The following is a 26,160-nucleotide window of genomic DNA, read 5'->3' on the forward strand; positions in this document are numbered from 1 at the left end:
AGGACACAAAGTCCTTAAAGGTGGAACTATGGCAGCACACAGAGGTGTGATTCCTCTGCTGAGGAAACTTCAAACCCCATTCCCATAGCATAGTGAGGGCTCACAGCTTTCTGTGTCTCCCTCCAGCAGTGGCTGCAACAAACACAGAATTTAAATGCTCCCCAACTTTCCCAATAGTCAAGTAGAGAACATTCACCCAGAATTTGTCAGGTTGATTAAAGCCACCATTGATCATTGATCAGCAATGCTCCAATGCTTCCCAAGATGGCAGTAGATCCACACACAAACAGACAGTGGGGTTCATCTATCCCTTATCTTCCCTGATCAGGAATTGCAAGGGACAGGGGAAGAGTGGCTCCTCAAGGTGCTGGCTGAGTCAGACCTGGCTTTGCCCATTGCTCACCATCTCCAACCAGGGAAGGTGAGCAGGGAGCGAAGCTCAAGGCCCTGATTCAGATCAAAGGTAAGGGGTATGGGTTGGGAACGGGGAAGTTCCCATGGAGAACAGCCTTGCAGGGTGGATTGGATAACCTTGCCTGCTGGAGGTTTCCCATGTCTGATCCAGAGTTAGGTCCCCTATCATTTTTTTCCATAGTCACTCCTACTACAGCTACAGGAGTGGTGTTGTCATTCTAGGAGCGATCAGTACTCCTGTTCCCACACTAGGTCCCATTCACTTACCTGGATCTCTCCACATGAAGCAACGAGGAAAACAGACCCTTCTATCCAGCAGTGCTAAATTTCCTCAGGCCCATTAATCTTTGGCATGTAAAAGGATCTGGTCTGCTGCTTCTTTTTCAGCCCACCCACATAAAAAGAAGCCTAGATTTGGGCAGGAGGGCTATATGCGTTTTTAGGTCTCCCAGTCCTGATAAGAAAGAGGAAAATTATACTTCCAAACAGTTCCATGCCTTCCATACACCCCTCCAAATAGTCATCCAGGGACTCTAATCCCAGATTAGAGCAGCAGAGGACCAAGATCAAGATCAACTTCTCAATTTACCATGACCACAAAATCTGCAGTTCAACCTCACTATTCTAATCCTGAGTACCCAGTTAGAGGCTGACTAACAAGATTTTTGGAGATTTGGAGGGCCTCTACAACTGACCATTGAATCCTGAAGATAGGGTAGTGAAACGGTATTCTCTGGAACTTCACAAGCTTCCTAGATACAGGTTCTTTCCTGTTCCTATCAAACCCTCAGTGACCTCCTCAGCATCGGAAGAACTCACTGGCTGTACACTTTCTTCACATACAGGCAATTGAACTGGTGCACCTCTTTGATCTAGGCCAAGATGCATTTGGGGTCTTTTTCAGCAACGGAGACACCCATTCCATGTTGTACTTCAAATAGGTGAACTGCCATCTCCAAAAAGGCAAGAACTGGATAGCTCCATTCTGGCCCCTCTCAGAAACTACACCATTAGCACAGAGTGTCGTTTATCTCAGTCAAGAAGATGGCCCTCAATCGGAGAGTCCTCATAGTCTGTCTTGCCCAGTAGCTGAGATAGCCTAGCCTTATCGTTCCAGTAACCTTCAGGTATCTAAGGGTATGGTATCATACTCAGTCAGGGAGGCAGCAACCTTGGTGCATTCTTTCACCAAAAACTACAAGATAAACACTTCCATCTCTTCTAATGATACCTTTGGGAGAACCATCTTACACAGACTTTTTTAGCCCTAGGAAAAATCAGTTCAGATAGCCATCCCCATGCTATCCTCCCCTCCCCTCTTGAGAAGAGAAACAAAAGTTCTGTATTTAATAGTGAATTTCCCTCCTTCTGGGAGGAAGAAGGACAGCTAGGCCTGGCCTCTATATGAGATGCTCTCTGGGGATGCTCTATTCTCTGCCTATTCTCCCATTTGGTGGGAGTGGTTCATTTTCACTCGCATAAGGGATCAATTCCTCTCTCCACTCTGCTCGCCTCTGAAGTGGTTACATACTGAGCAACTACATTTTAACAGTTCCTTCATGTTCCTTAGGAAAGGGGACATGCGTTTATTGTTCTCTGTCAACCTGGTTTTGTTCCTTTCTATTTGGGTTCCCTTAGGAGGCTTCTCATTCTGTGTTAGTTTTTTGGCCTCTGTGGCTTGAGTTGGCTCACAAAACTGTTTTTGCTCCTATTTGGGGGAGAAATATTTAATATTTTCCTCATGCTACCTTGGTTTGAAGTGTCTGGGGGTTCCAGGGAAAGAGGCCTTTCCTCCCCTGTCTTCCAGGCCCCAGAGAAGGGGCCTTTCCCATTTCTAGCTGTCCTCTCTTCTCTCAAGAACAGGTGTTCACTGGCAAGTGCCATATTTCCATTTCATCCACACCCATTCTGTACAAAGGTCATAATAGCTTAATAACTTTGGTCAGATGATATACTTCGTATTTTATAGAGCTATATACCAAAACTAAAATAGTTGTATACTGCCCTGGGAATATGATTGAAAGGCAGTACAAAAATACTTTTCATGATAAATAAAGTTAGGAGTAAAATCAGGGTCATGAATTAATGGATGAATGCCTTCCAGTAAGTTAATTTATTTGAAGAGACATGGAATTGGCAAGGAGAATGAGATGAAAATCTCTTCAAATAGTTGCATTTTCATTTACTTCCCTCAGTTTTCATTTGTCACAATGACATTTTGTGATCCATCTTCCTTAATAGTTCAGTTGTTGTGAATTTGTACCCAGATTCAGGAAGGGAGATCCTTGTTTAGAAGCAGATGTGCATCTGTCTTGTGGTCTTCATCTAGACTCTGATGAACTGGCTTTGCATTGTTTGATCTTGGTGAAGGCTGCAAATCCTCTTCTGGGACCACTAATTGTTACATATTCAGATAGAGATGCACTGGAGCCTTTAAACTTACTAGTTTGGCAACAGTTGGTATAAACAATATTAAACATTTTATGTAATGTAAGACTTTTTTAAATTTAGTATTTTGTACATAAAGATTTATGACTAAAATTTGTGCAGGCTTAAGCATTTGCTGTAGAGGATCCTTAAATCCTTTTCATCTCCATATGAAATAGTGGCAAAATTTATTAGGAAGAATGTAACACTGACTTGGAGGCAATATAAGTTTAAGTGTTCTAGACATCCCACATTATCTACTCCATGTAACTATGAACTGCATAAAACTCCTAGTGTTTTGGGCACAGGACCCTAAATGCAACAGTGTCTTAGCAATATTGTAAATATTTCCTGCATTGAGCAGGCGGTTTGACTCGACAGCCCATTCCTTGACCCATTGCCGCCCGAACCACTCCCTGCCATTTGTCACTCATTGACTTTTGTCTTTCAAATATTTCCTGTAATCTCAAAGTACCAGTTCTAATTCTCAGGATTAGAGGTTTTGCTGCGGTGAGGTTTTGCTGCAGTTTTGCTTAAAACTGGAAGGGCAGTTTTAAGCTGGGGGGGGGGGCAGATTTCCATGGTGGAGGAACTGCCACTTTCTGAGCCCTGCCAGCTCATTGCAGCCAGAGTGGGAGGGGCAGGTTTTTCTTTCCCCTACCCCAGTGATTTTTTAAAGTTCTCCTTCCCATTGACACCAATGGGGAGGGAAATAACTATGCCAGCTCCATTCTGGCATAGTTTGGGAGGTCCAATCTTTGGACATGTTGGTGGAAGGAGAGCCCTTTGGATCCTATGATTCCAAGGGCACACCAAACCTATGTCCAGGCCCTACTGACAGCAGGACTACTATTGGTAGTATTTCTGTATCCACATAGTTTTCTGAGGGTTTACCAGGGGCAGGGAGGAGGGAAACTCCAAGGTAGTAGTGCTATCAGCGAGGCGCCTTTCTATCAGCAGAGCAGTACTTCCACTGCATCCAGTGATCTCCCAGCTGGTCTTTGGTATGGTTTGGCTTGCTCTATTAGACTCTTCTTCATCACTCAACGAAATGACCTATTTGCCTTCCTGTGCCCAAAGCTGCTCTCCTTCTTGTGATTCTCTTGATCAAATTGCACATATGATTGGCAAGACATTTCCATAAAATAGTAGACAGTATTTATTTATTTATTTATTTATTTGTGACACTTACTGCTGAATATAATAAAACTCCCAGCAGTTCACAATAAATATCTCAAATGCTACAGTATTCAGTTTCCATAAGACATTTTTCTTACTTTTCTCTTTGAGTTACTTTAAATTAGTCTTCCCCAGAATGATCATGTAATAAGAGTGAAACCTTAATTTGGGCACCTATTTAGCTGTGCAGATACCTGCTTTTCTAACTTACTATAGTTGTAGATCACTGAGCAGGTCCTTATTATTATTATTATTAATTTATATAGCACCATCAATGTACATGGTGCTGTACAGATTATACACAGTAAATAGCAAGACCCTGCTAAATATAGTGAAATAACTTTTAGGTAACAGTATCCTGGGGAAAAAATTCAGAGTACAAAAGGAGAAAGAATACATTTTGTCTCCTATTTAACTGAAGTCACTCTTTTCTGTTCTGCTATGACATCAGTTTGCTTAACGTAGTGGTCTGGTGGCATGGTTTTCAAAAGCACTTAGTTTACCACCTGACTACAAACTAATATTGTCTCTAACATTTTTTCAAGAAGCAGTCAACCTTCCATTAAAAACAAAATGGAGCAGCAACTTAAATGCTTCTATGCCTGGCTAATATCAAAAGCTAATTTTTATGATTTATATTTTTAATAAATCATTCAGTTTCCATAGTACAATGTTAAATGATTTAAGATGTTGGCTGAAATCCAGAATCTGTGCTTTTCTGGATTGTGGCTGCGATGTTTATGAAATGGTTTTGTAATCCAATCTTCCTTTATTTCTCACGGAAAGGTGTATTTGTGATTGCCTGCAGGGTTTCTTAGTTACTTACTCTCTAGTCTCCATCACCTTGGGACTGATTTTACACAACCTCTGCGTATACAGGATATGAGGTTCAACTAGGTGTGCATTGCAGTTAGCTGTGTGGTGGGGCATCAGCATTCAGTTGCTTTCCTAGGTGTCATAGCTCAACATCGAGCACATGATTTGTATGCAGAAAATCCGAGGTTCAGTTACTGGTATGGCCAGTAAAAGGATCACTGATAGCAAGAGCTGGGAAACAACTCTGCTTGAGACCTGTCAGCTAGAGTAGACAATAGTGGGCTAGATGGATCAATGGTCTGATTTGTTATAAGGCAGTTTCATATATTTATTTATGTTCATTTACCCGAGATTATAATTTAATTGACCATGTATTTTTTCTCTCAATGGCAGCACTGACTAATTGTTGCAACAATCAAATGACAATTTCAACAAGTGCCTAGCTGTGGTGCACATCCATTTGAGTTTCATGTTGGCATGCATAATATATTAATTGGTCCTTAGTATTTTTCACCTCATATTTTCAAAGCCAGTTTTAAGTCTGTTGCTCTTGTTTCAAATATTGGATGATCAACACACCCAATACTTTCCTCACCATACCCTTTAGGACCTCATTATGTTAGGTTGATTCTACATTGTTATACATTTTATTTATTTATTTATTTTTCTTTATTACATTTTTTTACTGCCCAATAGCCAAGGCTTTCTGGACAGTTCACAATTAAAACCATAAAATACAGTAAGTCAGATAATAAGCTATAAAAGGTTAAAAATGCCATATGAAATCAAAATAAGTTATAGACCAGGGAAAGTCTGTGTGAAAAGATGTGTTTTCAGGAGGGTTTTCCAGAGAGTGGCTGTCGCTAGAGAGTAGGCACGCTGTTTAGGTTCCTCATGGCGATATTCCGTTCATTTCAAAATGACCAGCAAGACCATTTGTAACATATTCATTTAGTAGTTATAGTTGCCCATTTGTAGTATTTGGTCTAGTATATGCAGTTATATTGGGTTGGAGCCAGAGAAAATTAGTCATTCTTTAGTCCCAATGAAATCAATAGAACTAAGGTGACCATACGTCTGGTTTTCACCGGACATGTCTGGATATGCGGGAGGCCAAACCATGTCCGGGGGGAAATCCCTGATTTCCCTGTTCTGTCCAGGAAAACTGCTGTTGTTGTTTTTAACTGTTTAAGGCCCTGCAGGCTTCCGTCTGGGCCTCTCCTTAGTCATCGTCACTGCAGCAACCAGCGGCCCGGATGGAAGCCTGCAGGGCCTTAAACCACTTGTTTCCTAAACATGGAAACGTGTGGTTTAAGCCCCGCCCACCCTTCCATCCAGGGCTCTCCTTGGTCACTGCGGTGACGTCGACCAAGGAGATCCCTGGATGGAGGCATGGGCGAGGCTTAAACCATGCATTTACATATTTTGGAAATGCACGCTTTAAGGCCCTGCCAGCCTTCCGTCCAGGCCTCTGCTTGGTCAATGCAGTGACATCAACCAAGCAGAGGCCCGAATGGAAGCCTGTGAGGGCCTAAAAGCGCATATTTCCAGGGAAATGCGCGCTTTAAGGCTCTCCCAGTCTTCCACCAGCACCACCACCACCACTACCAGCAGCCACAAGCTGCCCCCATCACCAGCTGCAGTAGCCACTAGCCACTAGCAGCAGCACCACCACCACCACCAGCAGCTGTCAATGAGGCAGGTTTTTGGGTTTTTTTTGTTTTTGCTGTTTTTGATTGTTAATGTCTGGTTGAAGTTGAAACAAGCTAAGAGGTGCTTCCCTTTAGTCCATTTTGTTCCATGGCTAACGTTTGCAGGGTAATAGTAGTTTATACTCTTTCTGAATGCTTGTTTGCTGTACTGGATTTTTCTGTACTTATCAACTGTTTCATTTCTTCAGTGGTAGCAGTATGCTAATGTGTGGATATGAGAAAGGTGATGGGGAAAGAGTGTTAAATGTTAGGAAAGGTGAGACTGGTCATCCAGTGAAGGATTTGCAGTCAGAAAAGATATTTCAGGGAAGAGGAGACTGTATCACACAGAGTATAGCAAAAGCTTCAAAGTACTGCAAAAGCTACAAAGTAGGAATGAGTGAAGTTAATTTCAGATACATTGAATATCTCACTTGTTCTTTATTACAGTGATTTTAACACTAAGATGTTATGTAGAACAGATTTGTCTTAATTGTGTGCTGTGAAGTCAGACTTGTGACCAAGGCCATGTTTGGGTGGGCACGTCTCCTTGGGGGTTGGGCACGCCCCATTGGGGGTGGCCATTTTGTCCTCCTTTTTGGTTTCCAAAATATGCTCACCCAAATAGAATAAGTTAGTCATGAGTAACTCAGCACAACTAAAGTATGTCTAATTTCTTTTGGCTCTAACCCATTATGTGTGTATATTCTAGTTTTATTATAATTTTCTTTTATCACTGCTTATCCTTTTAAAAAAAAACCTTTTTATCTCTCCAACCATATTGGGTAATATAGTTTCTCTTGCTATATCAATGTAACCAATATGGGTGTCCCACTAAGCAAGATTAAACACATCTAATTTTCAAGACATATGTTTGTACTTTTGCAATCTGTCTTGATTTATATTCTAGATTAATATGGGGAAGAAAAATAGCTTTTGATTTTAATTTGTCTTGGAAAATCATTTTTCATTTTCTATCCGGTAAGTAAGGCTAGCTTAAAGGACCATCAGTACAACATGAGAATGTCCTCAAACCTCGGTTCTAATGATATGTCCTAAGGGCCCCACAATTATAATCCAGTCTAATACATTGTTTTGAAGTTTGCCTTGGCGTTTAGCAATGATGGAGCAACTTGGTCATAGATGCAACCCTGTAGTGTAATAGTATATATAATTTTACTCACTGAAAAACCTATTTTTCATGGAAGTGGCTCAGTCGAGCCATTAGTATAATATAACTTTATGCAGCATGATTCAGTATTCTTTCTGGATCACATGCTATGTGGGGATTTTGTTGTTGTTCTGGACTTCGCAGCCATCAACATTTTTCTTCTAATTTTTCTAACATTTATTTGAATTCTCACAGTGAAATGATAGCTTGGCAAAGAAGGGATGTGGTATGACCTATTTAATTTGTTCTACTTAACAGTAGTAAAAGTGTGGTAATGCTACTCCAGATCTTTTCTTGCCTCACAAGCACCTCTCACACAATGAAGATATACTGGATTAAAGGTCAAACTTTGTAATGGCCACACATTGGTATGACATGGAGAGCTCACATCCCACACATCTGACAAATTGGCTCCCAGGAGATCTGACTAAACTGTGCAGTCAAGGAACGATAATTGCTCAGCATTATTTTACAGGCTGATCCTTGATACCTTAATAATATGCATGGTTTTAATTTGTGTGTGATAATATATTTCTAATAAACTGGAAAACTGCTGGATATTTGCCAGTGTTTCCATCATTAATTTTCTTTGCTGGCATCTTCCCATTTTTAATATCTTTAAGAAATTATCTAGAATCCTCTTTGCCTCATGCTCCCCTAAAAATACTACAGACATTTAATACTTTCTATTAAAAATGGAGAATCCTTGTTGAATGATATATTGTTAATTTACTGAGGTAAACCTTTGGTGTCTTGAAGCTAAAGCCTTACTATTGTGAAACAGTATAATCAAACCATGTAGAATTTATTGCTTCCTGTGTTAATAGTAGAATCACTGCCTATATTACCAAAATCTTTTATTTGAGAAATATATCTTCTACATATCAATTATGCAGAAAGCTTGAGCAATAGCTTTATATGAGAGCAACAGTAATATTGGATTGAGCCAAGGGAGGTGGACCAATAATGGATTTAGATGGTTGAGTGCTTCTTAATATATCAGCCATGTAGAAGAATCTGAAGACCTGTAAAATAATGTCATATCTTTTCTGAAGAGCAAGAAGATTTGAGTAGAAAATATGTAGAATGTTGCCACATTCTATTCACATGCTGCAGTGTTAGCTCCAGTAACAAAGGAGTTAAATGAGGCATCAACAGGAAATTAACTGAGTGGATACTATTCTATTTATTAATGTTTGACATGTTCATGGCTTATGGAAATAGCCATTGGGCTATGACAAATGTTCCCCCACCCTTAAATTAAATAAAATAATAATTACTTTAATGTTTCTGATGTGGATCCTTCATAAAATAATTGCTTGTATTTGAGAATTAACACCTCTATTGTGCTTAATCAGTCAAAACCAAAATTCCAAGCCCAACAGATTTTTATTTTTATTTTTTAAAAAAAACAACCTTTCAAAAACATTTGTTGTTCTGGCTCATTAAAGCATTGTCTCTGTTGGACAGCATTTCTTGAAGACCATAAAAATTAATAGTGTATTTAAAAAGTGCTTTATTGGCATGTTTCTCTAAATACTAATTTAGCTTTAGTAGTTAATTGTGCCATCTCTGTGGCCATGGACTATTGAAGTAAATACCTACTTTTAACACCAGGAAGTTAAGTTTTCCCTTTCTTACACGTTTTCCTTCCAGGTGAAAATACATCCCCTAAGGCAGCATAGACTACAAGTCCCACCATACCCATATAACTTAACCATTTACCATTATCCTTGGGGATGGTGGGAGTTGTAGTCCCACCAAGCTGGAAGGCATTAGGTTATGGAAGGCTGCTCCAAGGAATCTGAAAATGTGTTAGTCTATCTGATCTTAAAGATATTTTATAACTCTGTAGAAATGTTTTAGAACAAGCAAATTTCAATTGGATTTAAGTCAGCATATCATTTTGTAGTTCTTTTACTTTCCTCCCAGTGTGTTTCTCAATATATTAGATTCATTTTATTTGTCTATGGCACACAGGCTGTTACAACCACAACAATAAACAAGGTGTCTACATGACAGGCTAATTTCTTTCAAACTCAGAGAGAGAGCATTCATATAAAAGAACCAAGCTGAGAGAAAAGGCTGAGATTTATATTGGTGAAAAATGATGCAGACCCCATTAGCAATGATGGCAGGAAATTATAGCAGGTGGGCATTTCTCAATAGGCTTTTTTGGCAAACATGGTTGGAAAATGTGAAGTGAGAAACTTGGTTTGATATATCTTGTAAAATGGACATTTCCATATTTCAGATTTTCCCACTAAGGAAGCTCAGTATTTCATAGAAAGTATCACCCTTGCTAGACACTAGTCCTCATGGTGGAGTAATGAGTCTCAAACCCAAATCAGTGTAAAAGATTTGGGTGGATGCCAGGTAGCTAGGGAATAGGTCTTTCTCTTCTTCTCTTTGCCTTTCTTGATGGCATTGTGGTAATTGTTCCCAAGGAACATTGTGGTCATTGTTCAACATTGCATCCTAGACATTGATTAGTATTATATGAAAAGTTGCCTTTTCTCCTGCTGGTTTCACAAGTAGCTGTTTTAAGCTCCATCACTTATTGTATCTAGAAATGGTGTCTCTTTTCCATGACCCAAATTGAGAAAGCCACCCATTATACTTTAGCTGCCTTCTCAAGATAACCATTAGAAAGTTGATCAAGGGAGGACATGGAAAATTTGGATTTTCTGCTTAACGCAATTCTGTAGATTAATTTATTGCTTTTAAGGTTGCTTATTTAAGATTTCTAAACTTCATATTAAATTTAGGCTGTTATTGGTCTATTAATTGGTGGCTGGTCATTAAAACAACAAATGTTGGATCTTTTTCTTAAACATAAGAAGTAATTGTTGTTGAACACCATTTAAACATTTCTGATGCTCCTAAAATCAGCTTTATTTGAATGGTTTCTGATTCTTTCAAAAAAATATGTTTGACTTGCTACTAAGATAAAGGAGATGCTAGATCATAAACTAAATTAGCCTGCAATCCTAAACATACTTACCTGTGAGTAAGCCTCATTGATCACAATGGGTCTTCTGTTTCTGAGTAAACATGCATAGGATTCCACTGTTAAGAATCAGTAGAACATGATGATCATTAATGTAGGTACACTGATGCTGGATTAGGCCACTTGCATTTAACATGATGACTTTAATGAAAATGCTATTTAAATATTAGGAGATTATTCCCTATGTTATTCCCACTTTCTATCCTTCCCTGTTTCACATAATTGGAGCTCTATTCTTATGTACTCTTAGTTGAAGCAATCTCTGACAGTGTCTTCTGCTACCACCGGCTTATTTTCTAGATGGGAAGTGATGGAGTTTTGCGCCTCAGTAGTTCCGCTCTAAATAATGAATTCTTTGCATATGCAGCACAAGGGTGGAAACAACGATTGGCAGAAGGTAATTTTCTATTTGTTATTAGATTTAACCAAATAGTGATTTTTTTCCCCTCTGAAAGAGATGCCTTCTTGTGTTATGGCCAAGAATATACACACTTAAAATACTTTTATAAAAGAAAATGTAGAATGGCAAGACTCAAAATTAAATACTCTAGTTCATCTTCAAATTAATTTCAGTCATCTGTTTAGTATATCTGACTATCAAAGGTCATTTGGGCAGCCTTACTTAAAACATGAACAAGCATTTTCATCAGCGTCAACTTTAGAAGCCTAAATGCATGTGACTAAATCCCACCAACATACTTTAGAAATACTAAAGATAACACTACAAATGAAATTGTGTTGTTGGTTTCTCTCAGATATGTTTTGATTGAAATAACTTTTGAGCAACTGAAAGAGGAATGTGAAGGACAGCATAATATTCCTTTGAATATAAATGTAGCTAAAGAGCCAGATCTACTGCCGCCCTCCATACCACTTGAAAAGTTGCTTCCCAAAGTTGGGAGTACCTTCCGGAGTGGCATCCAATACAGTACAAGGAAATGTAGTTGGATCATGATGTTTGGAAAAGATGATGCATGTATTAAAGGGAATCGCTGGAATCATTGGAACTTGGCCGGTCTGTGAAATCTTACAGCGCAATCATCTAAGCAGTTTTTGCACAGCCTCCGTTCAATGGAGTTTCCGCAGAGCTTCCCACCCAAGTCCCAACGACATCCTTCAACGACTCCTTAGAAACCTGTATTCAATACCCCCATTGCTTATATCTTTTAGGAGAATTTACTCCTGAAATGCAGTTGCGCATCAGACAAGAGATTGAAAAAGAAAAGAAAACAGAGCCCTGGAAAGAGACGTTCTTTGAGACATTTTATGGAGAAAAGTAAGTATCCAAGCAAAATTCTCAAACAGCATCCTCAAATGTACATTAACATAGACATTTGTCTTTCACATAGAACAGTTAAAAATAAACTGCCTAGATAATTACGACAGTCGTTTAGCTCTTTCAGCTTCCCATTGTTGGCAGCCTCCTTAGGGTTCTCCCTCCCACTCACTTCAAATCCCACTTATTTAGAAATACTTTCACTGGTCCACTGTGGCCTTTTCCACCTGTGCTGTCAGCCGTGCCAGCCATCCCCTGCTTCCATCCTTGCCACTTCTTTGTCCCCGCTGTCTTTATGTGTGGGAACAATGACATTTCTATATGTCTAGTTCAGTTGTTGGTTGGAGGGGAAAGTGTAACTGTAGATAATTTACAGTGCTACTAACAGCTCTGGTATTGCAGAGTCTGGATAAAACTATAATAGTATGTCAGCACTTTCCTTAAATGCAGGTCTTCCCCAGTCACATTAAAAGTTGGGGGTAGAGAGTAATTTAAAACATAAAAGGGGCAGGAAGATGGAACTCTCCCACACCCACATCCCCCCCACCCCAGTCCCTTGGCCTAGTTGCTTTTCTGCCAGCAAAGCTCACCCATAGTATCAGAGCTGGCCATGGAGTGGGGCTGGAATTACCTTGTGGAGGGGCAGATTGCATAGCATCTCCTACCCATGTGCCCTTTCTGTGATTTTAGTTCACATGCCACACTTCTGTGCTTTACATCTGTAAATAATTAAAGATTTGGGCCTGCCACACTCGTGTTGCATATAGTTAAGACAGAAAGAATCATGCTTGATTCTTTCACAAGTGAGCATTGTCCAATACATTCTGGTTTGTTTTAATGGAATCAGATGGCTAGTTGAATTTAACATAATCTGAGTTAAATTGCTGTGCCTCCAAAGATCTGTGCCTCCAAAGCCAGAAATGCCCACAACAATAATTTTAATGAATATTTTGTGATATTACCACAAAATCAATTTTAAAGTCAATTTTTAGGGTCTCGAAGGAAGAACATATGATTTGGGAGAAGGCAGTTTTCCAGGTATCCTGGTCCCAAACTGTTTAGGGCTTTAAGGGTTAAAAAATGTCTAGGAGTAAACTAAAGCTTAACTCAGAGAAGACTGAGCTGATGGTGATTGGCAGAGGTCAGCGGCTGGCAGATTTGAGGCAGGAGCTCGTAGATCTGCCTATTTCAGGAATCCGACCAAGGATTGTGACTGAGGCGCGGGACCTGGGTGTTATTCTTGACCAATCCCTAACTATGTCATCACAGGTGGGGGCCATGGTTCGGAGTTGCTTTTATCAACTACATGTGGTCCGCCAAGTTCGCCCCTTTCTGTCAGAGGCTGATCTTACCACCACAGTCCAGGCCCTGGTTCTTTCCAGACTGGACTATTGCAACCTGTTGTATACAGGGCTTCCCTTGAAGCAAATCCAACGCCTACAGGCTGTACAAAATGCAGCAGCCAGGTTGGTCAAGGGGCTCCCAAAGTGGTCTTCTATCACTTTGGTGCTTCAAGAGCTCCATTGGCTGCCAGTGGCTGCTAGGATGCGCTACAAGGTCTTGTTGACCATGTATAAAGCCCTGCATTGCTTGGGTCCTGGATACCTGAGCACTCGCCTTTCTCCTGTGTCTCACCATAGGCAGACTCGTTCTCAGGTGCAGGGTGCCCTGATGGTCCCCCGCTACAAATTGCAATGTGCTGGGGCCAGGGCTTTTTCAGTGGCTGGCCCCCGGTTATGGAATAATGTGCCCCCTGGAGATTAGACAGGCTCCCACTCTCAATTGCTTCAAACACCTTTGTAAGGTATTTTTATTTTCACAAGAGTTTGGGGAGGGGGTGGTTTAAATTGGGGTTGAGGGCTTTTCATGGTTTGAGGGTGAGGGTTTTAATGGAATTGTCTTAATGTGGGTTGAGAGTTTTAATGGAATTGTTTTATATGTTATTGTAAAGCGCCTCGATGCCAGAAATGGTGAGGCGGCACTATAAAAATACTATAAATAAATAATAATAATAAAAAAATAATAAATAAAAAGAGCAGTTTGATTTGGGCCTGTCAACAAAGTGGGACTGAGTACAGCTAATAAAGCACATGCATAATACGTTCAAATTATCTAGTCCCTAGCAATCTAGTGGCCATGTTTTGAACCAACTGCAGGGTTTGAAATGTTTTTATAGGCAGACCTACATACAATGCATTGCAATAATCCAAATCCGGGTTCTAGTCCCCACTTGGCCATGGAAACCCCCTGGGTGACTTTGGGCCAGTCACAGCCACTTAGCCCAACCTTCCTCACAGGGTTGTTGTTGTGAGGATAAAATGGAGAGGCGGAGGATTATGTACGCCGCCTTGGGTTCCTCGGAGGAGAAAAGGCAGAATACAAATGCAATAATAAATAAATAAAATGGGAGATTACCAGAGTCTGAGTAATTGTGGCCAAGCTATCTGCCACTGGCAGATCAGCCCAAAGTGATAAAATTTGTTTTGAGCTTCAGAAGTCACTTGAGCTTCTAATGACAGCACCCCCGGATTGTGTACCTGTTCCTTTAAGGAGTGTGTGGACCCATCTAGAATAGGCTGAATCCCATTGAGCCACATGGTTGAACAACCAACCAACAATATCTCCATCTCTTCTGGAATGAGTCTCAAATTGCTCTTCCACATCCAGTCCACTACCATGCCCAAGCACTGGTTCAGGACAGCCACATCCTCACCTGCATCTGATGAAAATAAGAGGTAATGCTGGGGATCACTCAATAACCTCTCAGCACCACCTTCTGGAAATGGTTATCCAAGTAGGAGTGGAATCATCACAAAAAGGTGCCTCCCACACCCAACCCGGACAGCCTATCCAGAAGATGCCATTGTTGATGGTCCTGAAAGCTACTGAGAAGTCCCAGAGAATCATCAGGATCACACTCCCACTGTCTTTCTCTCAACAAAGGTCATCCCACAAATAGCCTTCTAGGTCTCCAAAATGGTTGCTTCATCTTGCTTCTCTTTTCCAGTTGTCCAGTGGCCCCCATTATTGTTCCATTTTTCACATGCTATTATTGAAAAGAAGGTCAGCAGTGTTGGAACCTCATACACTCTCTGGCCTGCCAAGGCCTTTCTGCCAGCCTACAAGCCCTGATCAGCTGTTATGTGGCTTCTCACTTGTGGTCACAGAGCTATGAATGTGCTGTCATCACAAGATATGCAGATGTGATAAAAATAATAGTAAAAAGGGGGGAATAGGAAATTGAAAATGACAAGACTTGAGATAAACATAGTCTTCAGGCTTTTGATACTACCTTCAAGCCTTTAATTGAACTGTGGTGATGTCACTGGAGGCTGGAGCTGCTGGACCTCTAGATTTACTTTTCTGTAAGTAGTTGTGCCGCCTTCCATCCCACCCCAGCTGTAGCTATGAAAGCACAAGCTAGGTGTGAAATGTTATTACTTAAATGTATATAGCGAAGTTTTTAGAGTTAGCATAAATAATTGAGAATAAAATTTCTATAGTTTTATGAGCCAAAAGCACTATTTCTTTCTTTAGGTCTACAGATTCAGCTGGAAATCGTACTTTTGTATTTATAATGAAACTGATGCTTTTAAAATGTGTGTGAGAAGAATGTTTGTGTAATTTAACTATGTGATTTCTAACTAGGTTGGGAATGTCAATAGAAGAGTCTATGAAGCTTACATCTGCCAAGAACAATAATGAAGATGAAGACAGTTTGCTCTGTGGGTCTTCAGATTTGCCTGGTCCTTCAAGGGAGTCAATTTCTGATGACCCCGAAGAGAAAAGTAACCAGCTACCACTATTGCCAGAGAGAGATTTCTGTCAGTCACTTTGCAGCATGGAACATGTTCCATCCAAGGATCTAATAGCAGAAGCAGAAGACATTTTGATACCTGAAGAATCTGTTATTCAAGAGGAGATTGCTGAGGAGGTTGAGACAACTATCTGCGAGTGTCAAGAGGAGGACCATAAAGCAGAACACGTGAATTCTGAACAGCCGGTTAGCCCAGTTGGTACAAATGAAGAAGCAGAATCTTTACCCCTTACTGAGAACTCTGAGTCCTGCGTTGTGATGAATGATGTAGTAAGTACATTGTCTCATGTTGAAATTAAGGTGGAGGAGAGATTGGAGTATCCCCAGGAAGAAATGTCAGTCATGACTGATCAGCTGGAAAGCAGTTTATCACCTTCACAGTCTGCTTCATCTACAAACTCTATCGGCAATATGGAAGAAAAAGATCTGGATTCAACAAAAGAGCTAAGTCCCCATGGAAAATATTCTCCTGTCCTCAATGGTTCTTTATTCACTGGTGGAAGTGTTGCTGTACATATGGAGCTGCAAAGTGATCCTGATGAACAGTCCTCTGAAAATGCTTGTATTTCTGAAACATCTTTTTCATCTGAAAGCCCAGAGGAACCATCTGTCAGTATTGTATCTCCTGGAGGTGACACACAATCTACTTCAGAGGAACCTTGTACTCCACTATCTCTGGAAACAGCATGTTCATCTGACATGTCTTGCACTGAAAACATTGATGCTGATAGTCAACAAAAACCTATTGATGATCATTTGAATACATCTTCAATGTCTGAAGTATCTCCAATGCCTGCCTCACCTGTAACCTCAGAAGCATCTCTGATGTCGAATTTGCCTATGACTTCAGAGACATCACCAGTTTCTAATTTACCTTTACCATCAGAAACCTCACCAATGTCTGACTTGCCCTTAACATCTGAAACTTCCTCAGTGTCTTCTGTTCTTTTAGCTTCTGAAACATCTCATTCAAACAGTTTACTGTTACCTTCAGAAGCATCTCCACTTTCTAATTCCCCTATGAGTGAAAGATTTAGTCAGCAAAGAAAATCACCATGTTTGTCTGAAGAATCCCTGTCACCACTGAAAGAAGAAGCCTCTACCATTCCTAATGCTTCTCAAGAAGAGAGTCTTGCATCACAACTGAAACAGCTTCAAGGTACTCCTGAAGCTATGAAAGCTGTCATACCTGAAGCTTCAACAGTGGAAGAATCCCAGTCTATAAACCTTACTAATCAACCATGTAGGTCACATTCTGAAATAGAAAAACCTTTCATTTCTTCTCTTACAGAACGCTCTTCCCTGGAAGTGATAAAAATTAGAAATCATGGTGCCCAGCAAAAAACTGAAAAGAAAGGTACAGTCTCCCAGCTAGAAATATCTGTTCTAACAGAAGGGGCAGGATGCAAAAATACTGAAGCTCTTCCATCTAAATCACATGATAAGCTATATACCTCTTCCTCATCAGAAAAGTTGTTCTCAGAGGTAGGCAGAAATAAGTCTCACAAACTTCAGGGGACTGCGCAGAGTCGGTTTGAAGGTTCCTATTCTTCAAAAACATTGGAAGCCACAAAGTCACCTGAAGTAAGAAGTGAAAGCAGAGACCTAGAGATTCCAAAGAGGAAGACTGCTGAACACCATAGTTTTGGAATTTGCAAAGAGAAGCGAGCTAGAATTGAAGATGATCAGTCCCATCGTAACACATCAATAAGTTCATCTGAGAGAGACCCACCACCTAGAGAAGAACCCAGAGTCCCACCACTTAAGGTAAATTCTCTCTCCGTGTGTATGTGTGTGAGAGAGAGAGAGGGAGAGGGAGGGCATGTCTAGACAGGGCTATATCCCAGGGATCGCCCGGGGATCATCCCTGTGCATCCACATGACACACAGGGGAACCCGGGAGCAGGGAGGGATGATCCCTCCATTTCCCCAGGATACCCTTTAATCACGTTTTTTTCCAAAGTCCTGGGATGATCCCGAGACTGTGGGAGGTGTGACCGGGCATCCTGGTTTTGTCCTGGCTCCTTGTGAGTAACTGCAAGGAGCCGGGCCCCAGGCCCAGGGCACTGAGCTCTTCAGGAGCTCCGTGCTCATCAGGGGAGGAGGGGAGCAGGGTCAGGTTTTTTTAACTCACATTTTCGTTCAAGTGCTTGAGCGCTCATCTTCATTAAAAAAAAATCCAAAATGGCAGCCGCAACGTCCTCTGTCCTCCCTGGACGTCGCGCACCATGTGTAGACTTGAGGGGGAGGATCTCGCGATCATCATATCGCAAGATCCTCCTCCTCCACTCCCTCGTCTAGACATGCCCAGAGAGAGAGAGAGAACTCAAAATCTATAATTGCAACTTTCTCTGGAATATACTGGATTTTTAGCTAATTCAAGTGAACAGTTCTACACAATGATGCCTTTCTTCTAACGGTCTCCACTTAAAGCACCAGCTACCAAAAGTAAATAACTAGCATCTGACAACTACTCATTGTTACAGAAAGGTGTTATTTCCATTGTCATTTGCTAGCATGGCGCTTTCCACATAGCATCACCTGAGTAACTGAACTTAGTTGATATTCTTCCAGCATGAAGTACTATATTTTGAAAACGAAAATATCATTTCCCCCCCCCCAGAAACTCTGTATTACAGTCTGTTGACAGTGCTTTGTGGATGTTTGTATTGCTATCACAAATAGCAATATGTTACTGCACCTACAGTAGAACTTTTAATAAACCGAGTAACATTCATGTCACTAGTTTCTAAGCTGCATTAGATTTTGGGAAGTAAATAAATAAAAGAATAATTGACCTTGCAGTATCAGAAGAAGTGATATGTGCAGGTAAGAGAACCACATTTGCAGCTGGGTGTGTGTGTGTGTGTTTTTAGCTGTAGCGCCCACAGTTGCTATGGCAAACATTTAGACTGTATTATGTCAGTCACTCAGAGAGCGTATGCTGATGGGCAGCCATGTAAATTCAGTAAGAATGAAAAAATTAAAGGCTACTTGCTTTATTGACCCATTCTGTGTATGTAATTCTGTAATAAGACAGTCAGTGGATCTAATTCATGTACTGCCCACTAGAGCAATATCAAAAGTGGGTTCAAGACAGATTACCTCTGATCCAGTAAGCTATAAAACATAAATCCAAAATTAAAAGAAAATACCAGTGAAAAAAATCATTTGTATTCAGATTTGGTTTCAGATTTTGTAAAGCCTTTGAAAAATGAGTTTCTGTGAAATCTCTTTTAAGCCACCTACAGTTCTGCTCTGAACATACACAGCTCATGCCTCAGTGATATTCTCTGCAATATCAGAGAATTTGACTGCAACCCCCACCCCCCAAAACCAAACATCAGTGAGTATTGCATTATATAACACACACACACACACACACACACACACACACACACATTGATCTGGTCTGCCCGATCAAAATAAGCCACCGTGGTTTATTTAAATCATGGTATGTGCTGGGTGTCAATAACCCAAGACCTGTTGTAAGGTTACTGGAGAGTGGACTCCCCCTCCAACAAGCAATGCTGCCTGGGTTTGGATGACACAACAAGTCGTGGCTGGGTGGTGATTATTCAAATCACAGCTAGCATGAACCACAATTGAAATAAGAAGCTGTGGCTTATCTAATGTGAACCAACCAAGAGAGAGAGAGAGAGAGAGAGAGAGAGAGATGTAACAGGAGATTGAAGGGCACTTCGATACAACATTTTGACACAAAATTTATCCTCTACTTCAGTGATAGAATGCCTTCATGGTGGGTGATAATTAGTAAAATATATACAGTATTAAATTTCTGCTTAAGTGATAAGATGCTCCCTTGTCATGCTGTGAAATCTCTGACACGTTAAAGCAATTCATTTTGTATGATAATTATTTCATTTGATTCCCCCCCCCCCCCCGCTCTTATTCCCTTTCAGATTCAGCTTTCAAAAATTGGCCCACCTTTTATCATCAAGAGTCAGCCTGTTTCCAAACCAGAGCCAAGGGCTTCTCCAAGTACCTCGGTCAGCAGCGGGAGGAATACTGGGGCAAGAACACTGGCAGATATCAAAGCAAGAGCACAGCAAGCTAGAGCCCAGAGGGAGGCGGCAGCGGCGGCAGCAGTGGCAGCAGCAGCCAGCATTGTCTCTGGAGGCTTAGGGAGTCCTTGTGAAAGTGGGAAGACCAGGACACTAGCCCACATCAAGGAGCAGACCAAGGCCAAATTGTTTGCAAAACACCAAGCAAGAGCCCACTTGCTCCAGAACAACAAAGAAATCAAGTCTCAACATGCCTCAAAGGAATGTCCATCAGCTGTGGAGATCTCACCTTCTTCTGAAACCAAGACTGAAGGTTCTACTGGCGTGATTATAGTTAATCCTAACTGCAGGTCTCCTAGCAACAAGTCTGCTCACCTCCGAGAAGCGACTGCTTTATTGCAACAGTCACTTAGTGCCACTACTTTACCAGAAACTAGTACTGACATCTCTGTTCACAGTTCTGATGACAATATACCTGTGTCTCATTTGTGTGAGAAAATGCTTTCGTCTACCTCTATGGAAAGTAACAGTGTGTCAGTGCTATATAGCAAAAACTCAGTCCCCATGTCTGTGTGCAGCACGGCTATGTCGGGAGCCATTAAGGAACTTCCTTTTGCAGGTTCTCTGGATAAGTCCTCGGTTTTAATGTCCGTGGAAAGTACGGACTCAAAGGCTTGCAATATAACCATGCTGAAATCCATCCAAGGGGCTGACACTCCGTGCATTGCTATCATGCCAAAATGTGTTGAGAAACCCCTGACTCCAGCCACAGTAGACAGTACGGTCTTGTCAAATTCCTTAGATGAGAAAAGATTGCCAATGCCCAGCAGCAATGCAAACCATGCCGTTTCCAGCCAGTATACCACTGTGCCAACTTCATCCATTGCAAGTAATTTGCCAAAGCATCTGGTTGGTAGCTCTGTTTTGATTCCTCCAGTGGGCTCTGCAAACAGATATCCTTCTGATAAGATAGCCATAACTGGATGCAGTGACCCAAGCTCTTTGTCCAGTAGCACCTCTGTTAGGGCAGCTTTACATTGCAGTGAGGCCCTTCCAGTAGCAGATTCTGTTGGCAGGACTTCCATTTCAGTGTTTGCCAGTAACATGATGACAGTCAGCTCTTATGAAAATCCCACCAAAATGAGTGCCGAAACTATGGAGAGAAATTCTGGAGTGAGAAGCCGATTAGACATGTCCGGTAAATCCTCAGTAGGTTATGCACAGGCACCAATGAATAGATCTATACCTTGTAAAGTCATTGTCGATCACACAACAACAACAATGAACTCTAACTTGTCACTGGGTATTTCTATTGAAAACTCTGAAAACAGCGCAGATATCCAAAGCAGGCCTATTAGGACAGAAACTGCCTTACAAAATATAGCATGTCCTCAAGTGTCTGTAATAAGCAGGCCGGAGTTGCTTACTAATGAAAATCTGGAGCATAGCTCTGGCTTTAGCACTGTTACAGCAAAGCAAGATGGCAAACATTTGCAAGCAGCATGTACTAGTCTTCGAGAAGTGCCTCTCGTGCCTCAGGATAAACGACTTGAGGCTGTTCCTCATGGCCAAGGTTTTTCAGAACAGTTACGAGGTCCTTTGGCTTTCAAAAGCGAAGCAGACAGTGTCTGCGCCAACCCGTATAACCCTAATAGCAGAATCTGCTGGAACGATGACGAGGCAATGAACACTGACCAGTCTTTGGTCAGTCATCTTAACCCAAATAAGCATAAGGAATATCCCGAGCAAAATTGCTTAAAAAATGTCAAAACAGAGCCTTCAGGTTTTGCACATCTGAATGAGAGGCATACGAGGAACATTGTGACAAGCATAGCTATGCCTATTAAGTCAGAAGCCAGTGAATCTGACAAATGCTTTAGGATGGACACTGAAGAATTTGCAAGACCCGAAATGCCTCTCCAGGCTGCAGAAATAGCCACAAGTGCACAGCCAACACAAAGCTCCAAGACAGCTGTCACGGATTCCATGGAGAACTCTTTGTCGCTGACCACAGAAACACTAAAAAGAGTTACAAGTGCTGGAAGCTCTAGCTGTCGTTTGTCATCAGTCGAAGCCAACAATCCTCTAGTGACACAGTTATTGCAAGGCAACTTGCCATTGGAGAAAGTCTTGCCACAGCCCAGGTTAGGAGCCAAGCTAGAAATTAACAGGTTTCCCTTGCCTTTGCAAACTACCTCAGCATGTAAATCAGCAACATCTGAGCGAAACGTGGTTGAAAATCCCTCCAGCTCTCCAAATACAGATGGCAGGGGGTTTGCAGTAGCCGGCATCGTCCCGTTGCAAATCAGAAAACGTGAAAACCATCCCAAAAAGAGAGTGGCCAGGACAGCGGGAGAAGTTAAATGTGAGCCTGGAAAACCATCAATGGACACCGATGTCAAAGTGGGCCCTTGTATCATCAATTCCAGTATGAACCAGTTGGGGCATGGTCAGCTGTTTAAACAAGAGTGGCCAAGCAAGCATGCCATTCAAAGCAGGGTTGCACACAGCCCGGAGATCAAACAGCAGAAGAGGCCACTGCCTTCATGCAGTTTCCAACAAAACTTGTTTAATGTGGACAAAAATGGCAGCTTCCACACAGAAGCAAGTACCTCACATCGACCGCATTTCTACCAAATGCCAATGGCGGCGAGAGGCCCCGTTCCTACAGCTGCTTTGATGCAGGCCACTTTAAAGGCCCCATCTGGCTGCAGCGCCTTTGCTTTCGGCAGGCACCTAGAGCCGAAGGCATTGGGAGAGGTCAACATGTCTACGACGCCTCACCAGCTGAGGCTGGCGAGTGTGTTTTCTCCTAACATTCAAATTAAGGAAGGTGATGACATCTCTAGTGCCTCACAGACTCTGCAGAATAAATCATTAGTACACCCCCCTCCACCTCTACCACCACCCCCACCCCCTCCTCCTCCCCCACCACCCCCACCTCTTCCCAATGCAGAAGCGCCATCTGATCACAAACAACCGGCAGTTACTATGGAAACCACTAAAAGACTTAGTTGGCCTCAGCCGGCAAGCGTCTGTAGCAATATAAAATCTGAACCCATTTCTTTTGAGGAAGGTTTAAGCAGCAGCTGTGAGCTGGGCATGAAACAAGCTTCTTACGATCAGAACGAAGTAAAAGAACAGTTGAAAGCCTTTGCATTGAAAAATGCCGACTTCCCTTCCTATTTACTTTCTGAGCCACAGAAGCCTTTTGCCCAATTAACTGCTCAGAAAATACAGACTCAGCAGCAGCAGCTCTGTGGAAATTATCCTACGATACACTTTGGTAGCACAAGCTTCAAAAGGGCAGCATCTGCAATTGAAAAATCTATCGGAATTTTAGGAAGTAGTTCAAATACAGCCTCCAGCCTATCTATTCAGAACACTCAGATTCCGGTTCAGAAATTTGCTGACAGCAGCAGTGCAGATGAGCTGGAACTGAAATGCTCTTGCAGGCTGAAAGCCATGATAGTGTGCAAAGGCTGTGGCGCCTTCTGCCATGATGACTGCATAGGCCCTTCAAAACTGTGCGTAGCCTGTTTAGTGGTTCGGTAGAATCAGAAGCAGAGATGATTCTGATTAGCTAGCATGGGAGAGCAAAGCAAAGCAAAGCAAAGGAGGAACAACTGGAATCTTTTCAGCTCTTTTGTACCTGGATACATGTTTTACTGGGGAAGCTTTGTTTTAGAATTGAGTTATTTCTGCTTGCATGGCTCTCCCTGGTAAGAAGAACCCCTTCCAGTAAATGTGCACAAAAATGTTAAACATGTCAAGCTTTCTTACTGTGTTAAAGTACAACAAAATTGCATTTTCATGTCTATTTATGTGCACAAAGTGCAGAATGTTATTTTTTACCATTTTTAAACGTAACATATCTTCCCAGGAAATGAATTACAGATTTCATAATCTCCAAATTTCTGTGCATGAAACAGTGCAAGAATGCAAGGGAACCCTAACCAATGAAGAAAGAGACAATGGGCAGAAAGCATTATATTCTGCTACCTCTAGCAGGCCATTATAGCTACTTCTGTTTGGCAGTTTTTATAACAGTGATTGTATTCCTGAATCTACATTTGCCATCCATGATTTACTTATAGGTAGCAAGAAGGAATAAGATACTTTGACAACCTGATACGGATAATTTTGTTCCCCTTATAACAAGCTGTTATACTGAAGGTGGTTTTAATTAAGCCAGGTGTCAAGGATTGCCTGTAATAAATTGGAATCTGCATGATTTTAGAAGTTGGGGGGGGGGGATAACTACAGCTATTATAATATTATGTATTAATCCATTTATCGTCCCCAAACCTTACCTATAAATTTGTCCTGAAGGGAGATACTCAACATATATACATATGTGGACCATATAATGTAAACGACATGCATGTTCTGAGCAATGATATCATTTCAGTAGCCTAAAATTTATTCTTCTTTGATTCTATCTCTGTATAGATCCAAAAACTAAATGATTCACGTGTGATTTACAGTCCTTTTAAATATGTTTACAAGTTGATATATTTTAAAATATTTTACAGTTTTTACTTGTAATCACCTTTTTGTGTGTTAGAGAGTTCACACTACAAGTATTGTGTAGGCTGGCTAGAGGAATGAAGAGATTTTAAAGGGATACTGAATCTTTTAACTCTCAAAATTGTATTTAGTAGTGGTTTATGTTGATAGCTGAATTCAAGACATATTAGCCACCAAACTATTGGAGAAGAGCTGTAGCAATTGTGAAGTTATTTCCACTAATAAGGAAGTATTGCAAAGGGATAAAAATGTGGAATTTGAGAAGAGGATATGCTTAGTTATCTTAAAAATGATTTTTTTTTCTTACTAAGGAGAACATCAAATGTAAGGTGGATGTAACACGCATGCTATCATATGAATTTAACCACCACAATGAAGTAAACATTAAAGAAATACATCATTCTTATCCATACTGTAGAACCTTACTAACCTTAATGGCTGGCAATCAACACAAAACTAAATGAATTGGCAATTCCTTTCCACCTCTCATGAAAGATTTATCATGGCAAGATGCTGCACTAAAATCTCCAATTACTAATGTTTTATTATTTGAAATTAACACTGCTACATTAATATTGTTATTCAAAAGTATTAATGCAGTGGGGGTAATAAAAATAAGTATGAAATTTTAAATATACTTTCATGGAAGGTAGAAAACCATTTAGACCATGGGCATATTCAGCAATTTGAGAAACTATCCTGGGCACCAGCACAAAATGGCTGCCATGGGAGCCGTAGCAAAGGATAAGTAACCTGCCCAAAAGACTGAGTACAAGGTAGAGATGGGGTTTGAACCTCAATGCACTAAACAACTCGTTTGAACACAGTTTTCAGCACCAGCCAAAACTGAATTCACAACAAGCCCAGGAGCCAGTAAGAAAATGTGTTAACCATCTGTCAGGTATGCTTTAGGGTGGATTCCTGCATTGAGCAGAGGGTTGGACTCGATGGCCTTATAGGCCCCTTCCAACTCTACTATTCTATGATTCTATGAAAAAGAAAAGTGAGAGGGGCAGGACACCTTGGTAGGCACCAAGAAAGGTTTCTGGGGGTGTAGTGATGCCCACGGGCACCATGTTGCCTACCCCTACTTTAATGTATGCATTTTATTGTCTTTTGTTACTAAATAAATAGGACTTCCAGGCATTTATACATGTTAGTGAGGTTCTACTGTTTGGAAATTGTATTTAAATTCTTGTGGGGCCATATTTAACATGAAATTGTCATTTCCCCATTTTTTAAAAAATGAACTGGAATAGGCAGGGCTCTCATTCCTTTAGCCAGAGGTCTTGCGGTTTTACTTGATTCCTGATTTGTTCTCATAGCAAGACCAAGAGATTGCCTTCATACTCTACAGTCTGAAAGGACTAGACAATGTAAGGCAGTGGAATATTATAATTCAAAAGCACTCCTTTGCAGAAGATAAATAAAATGCAAATTCTTAGCACTTTCAGATAGCCTTGAAGAGGTTTCTTTTCCAAAATACATATTCAAAAAGCATGTTTTTGTAATGTTCAAAATGGCTAAATTGAGCCATTTTAAAACATGCATGTGCTTGCATATTAATTGATTTTAGGAGGATTTTAAATTAGAATTTTGGTATATTGATGAAATCCTGGTTTCAGTAAATTCCTACCAGCAATTGTTCAAGGATTATGTCTGATAAACATTTATCAAAATAAATACAGTAAACAGCTTTTAGCTAGAATAATGTTTTCTACGGTCCTAAGGACTGTTAGCTGTAAAAGCATTTATTAGCTCCAAAAGCATACCATACGGTCTGGGCACAATCCAGATAAATTTA

The 26,160-nt window shown here is 41.0% G+C and overlaps 1 protein-coding gene across 2 annotated transcripts in view; it reads left to right on the forward strand.

Annotated features, from left to right (window-relative positions):
* Positions 1-24,281, forward strand: part of ASXL3 (ASXL transcriptional regulator 3) — a 123,204-nt gene extending 98,923 nt beyond the window's left edge. The window contains exons 9-12 of one of the 2 annotated variants that reach the window (XM_063130684.1): positions 11,009-11,105; positions 11,879-11,984; positions 15,633-17,568; positions 19,725-24,281. In XM_063130684.1, the coding sequence (XP_062986754.1) occupies positions 11,009-11,105; positions 11,879-11,984; positions 15,633-17,568; positions 19,725-23,381 (5,796 nt within the window). In that variant the 3' untranslated portion in view covers positions 23,382-24,281. The remainder of the gene's footprint in view (positions 1-11,008; positions 11,106-11,878; positions 11,985-15,632; positions 17,569-19,724) is intronic. The other variant, XM_063130685.1, reaches the window with a different exon arrangement.
* The last annotated feature ends 1,879 nt before the right edge of the window (positions 24,282-26,160 follow it).

This window comes from Elgaria multicarinata, chromosome 7 (genome assembly GCF_023053635.1).
Source record: "Elgaria multicarinata webbii isolate HBS135686 ecotype San Diego chromosome 7, rElgMul1.1.pri, whole genome shotgun sequence".
Taxonomy (NCBI): domain Eukaryota; kingdom Metazoa; phylum Chordata; class Lepidosauria; order Squamata; family Anguidae; genus Elgaria; species Elgaria multicarinata.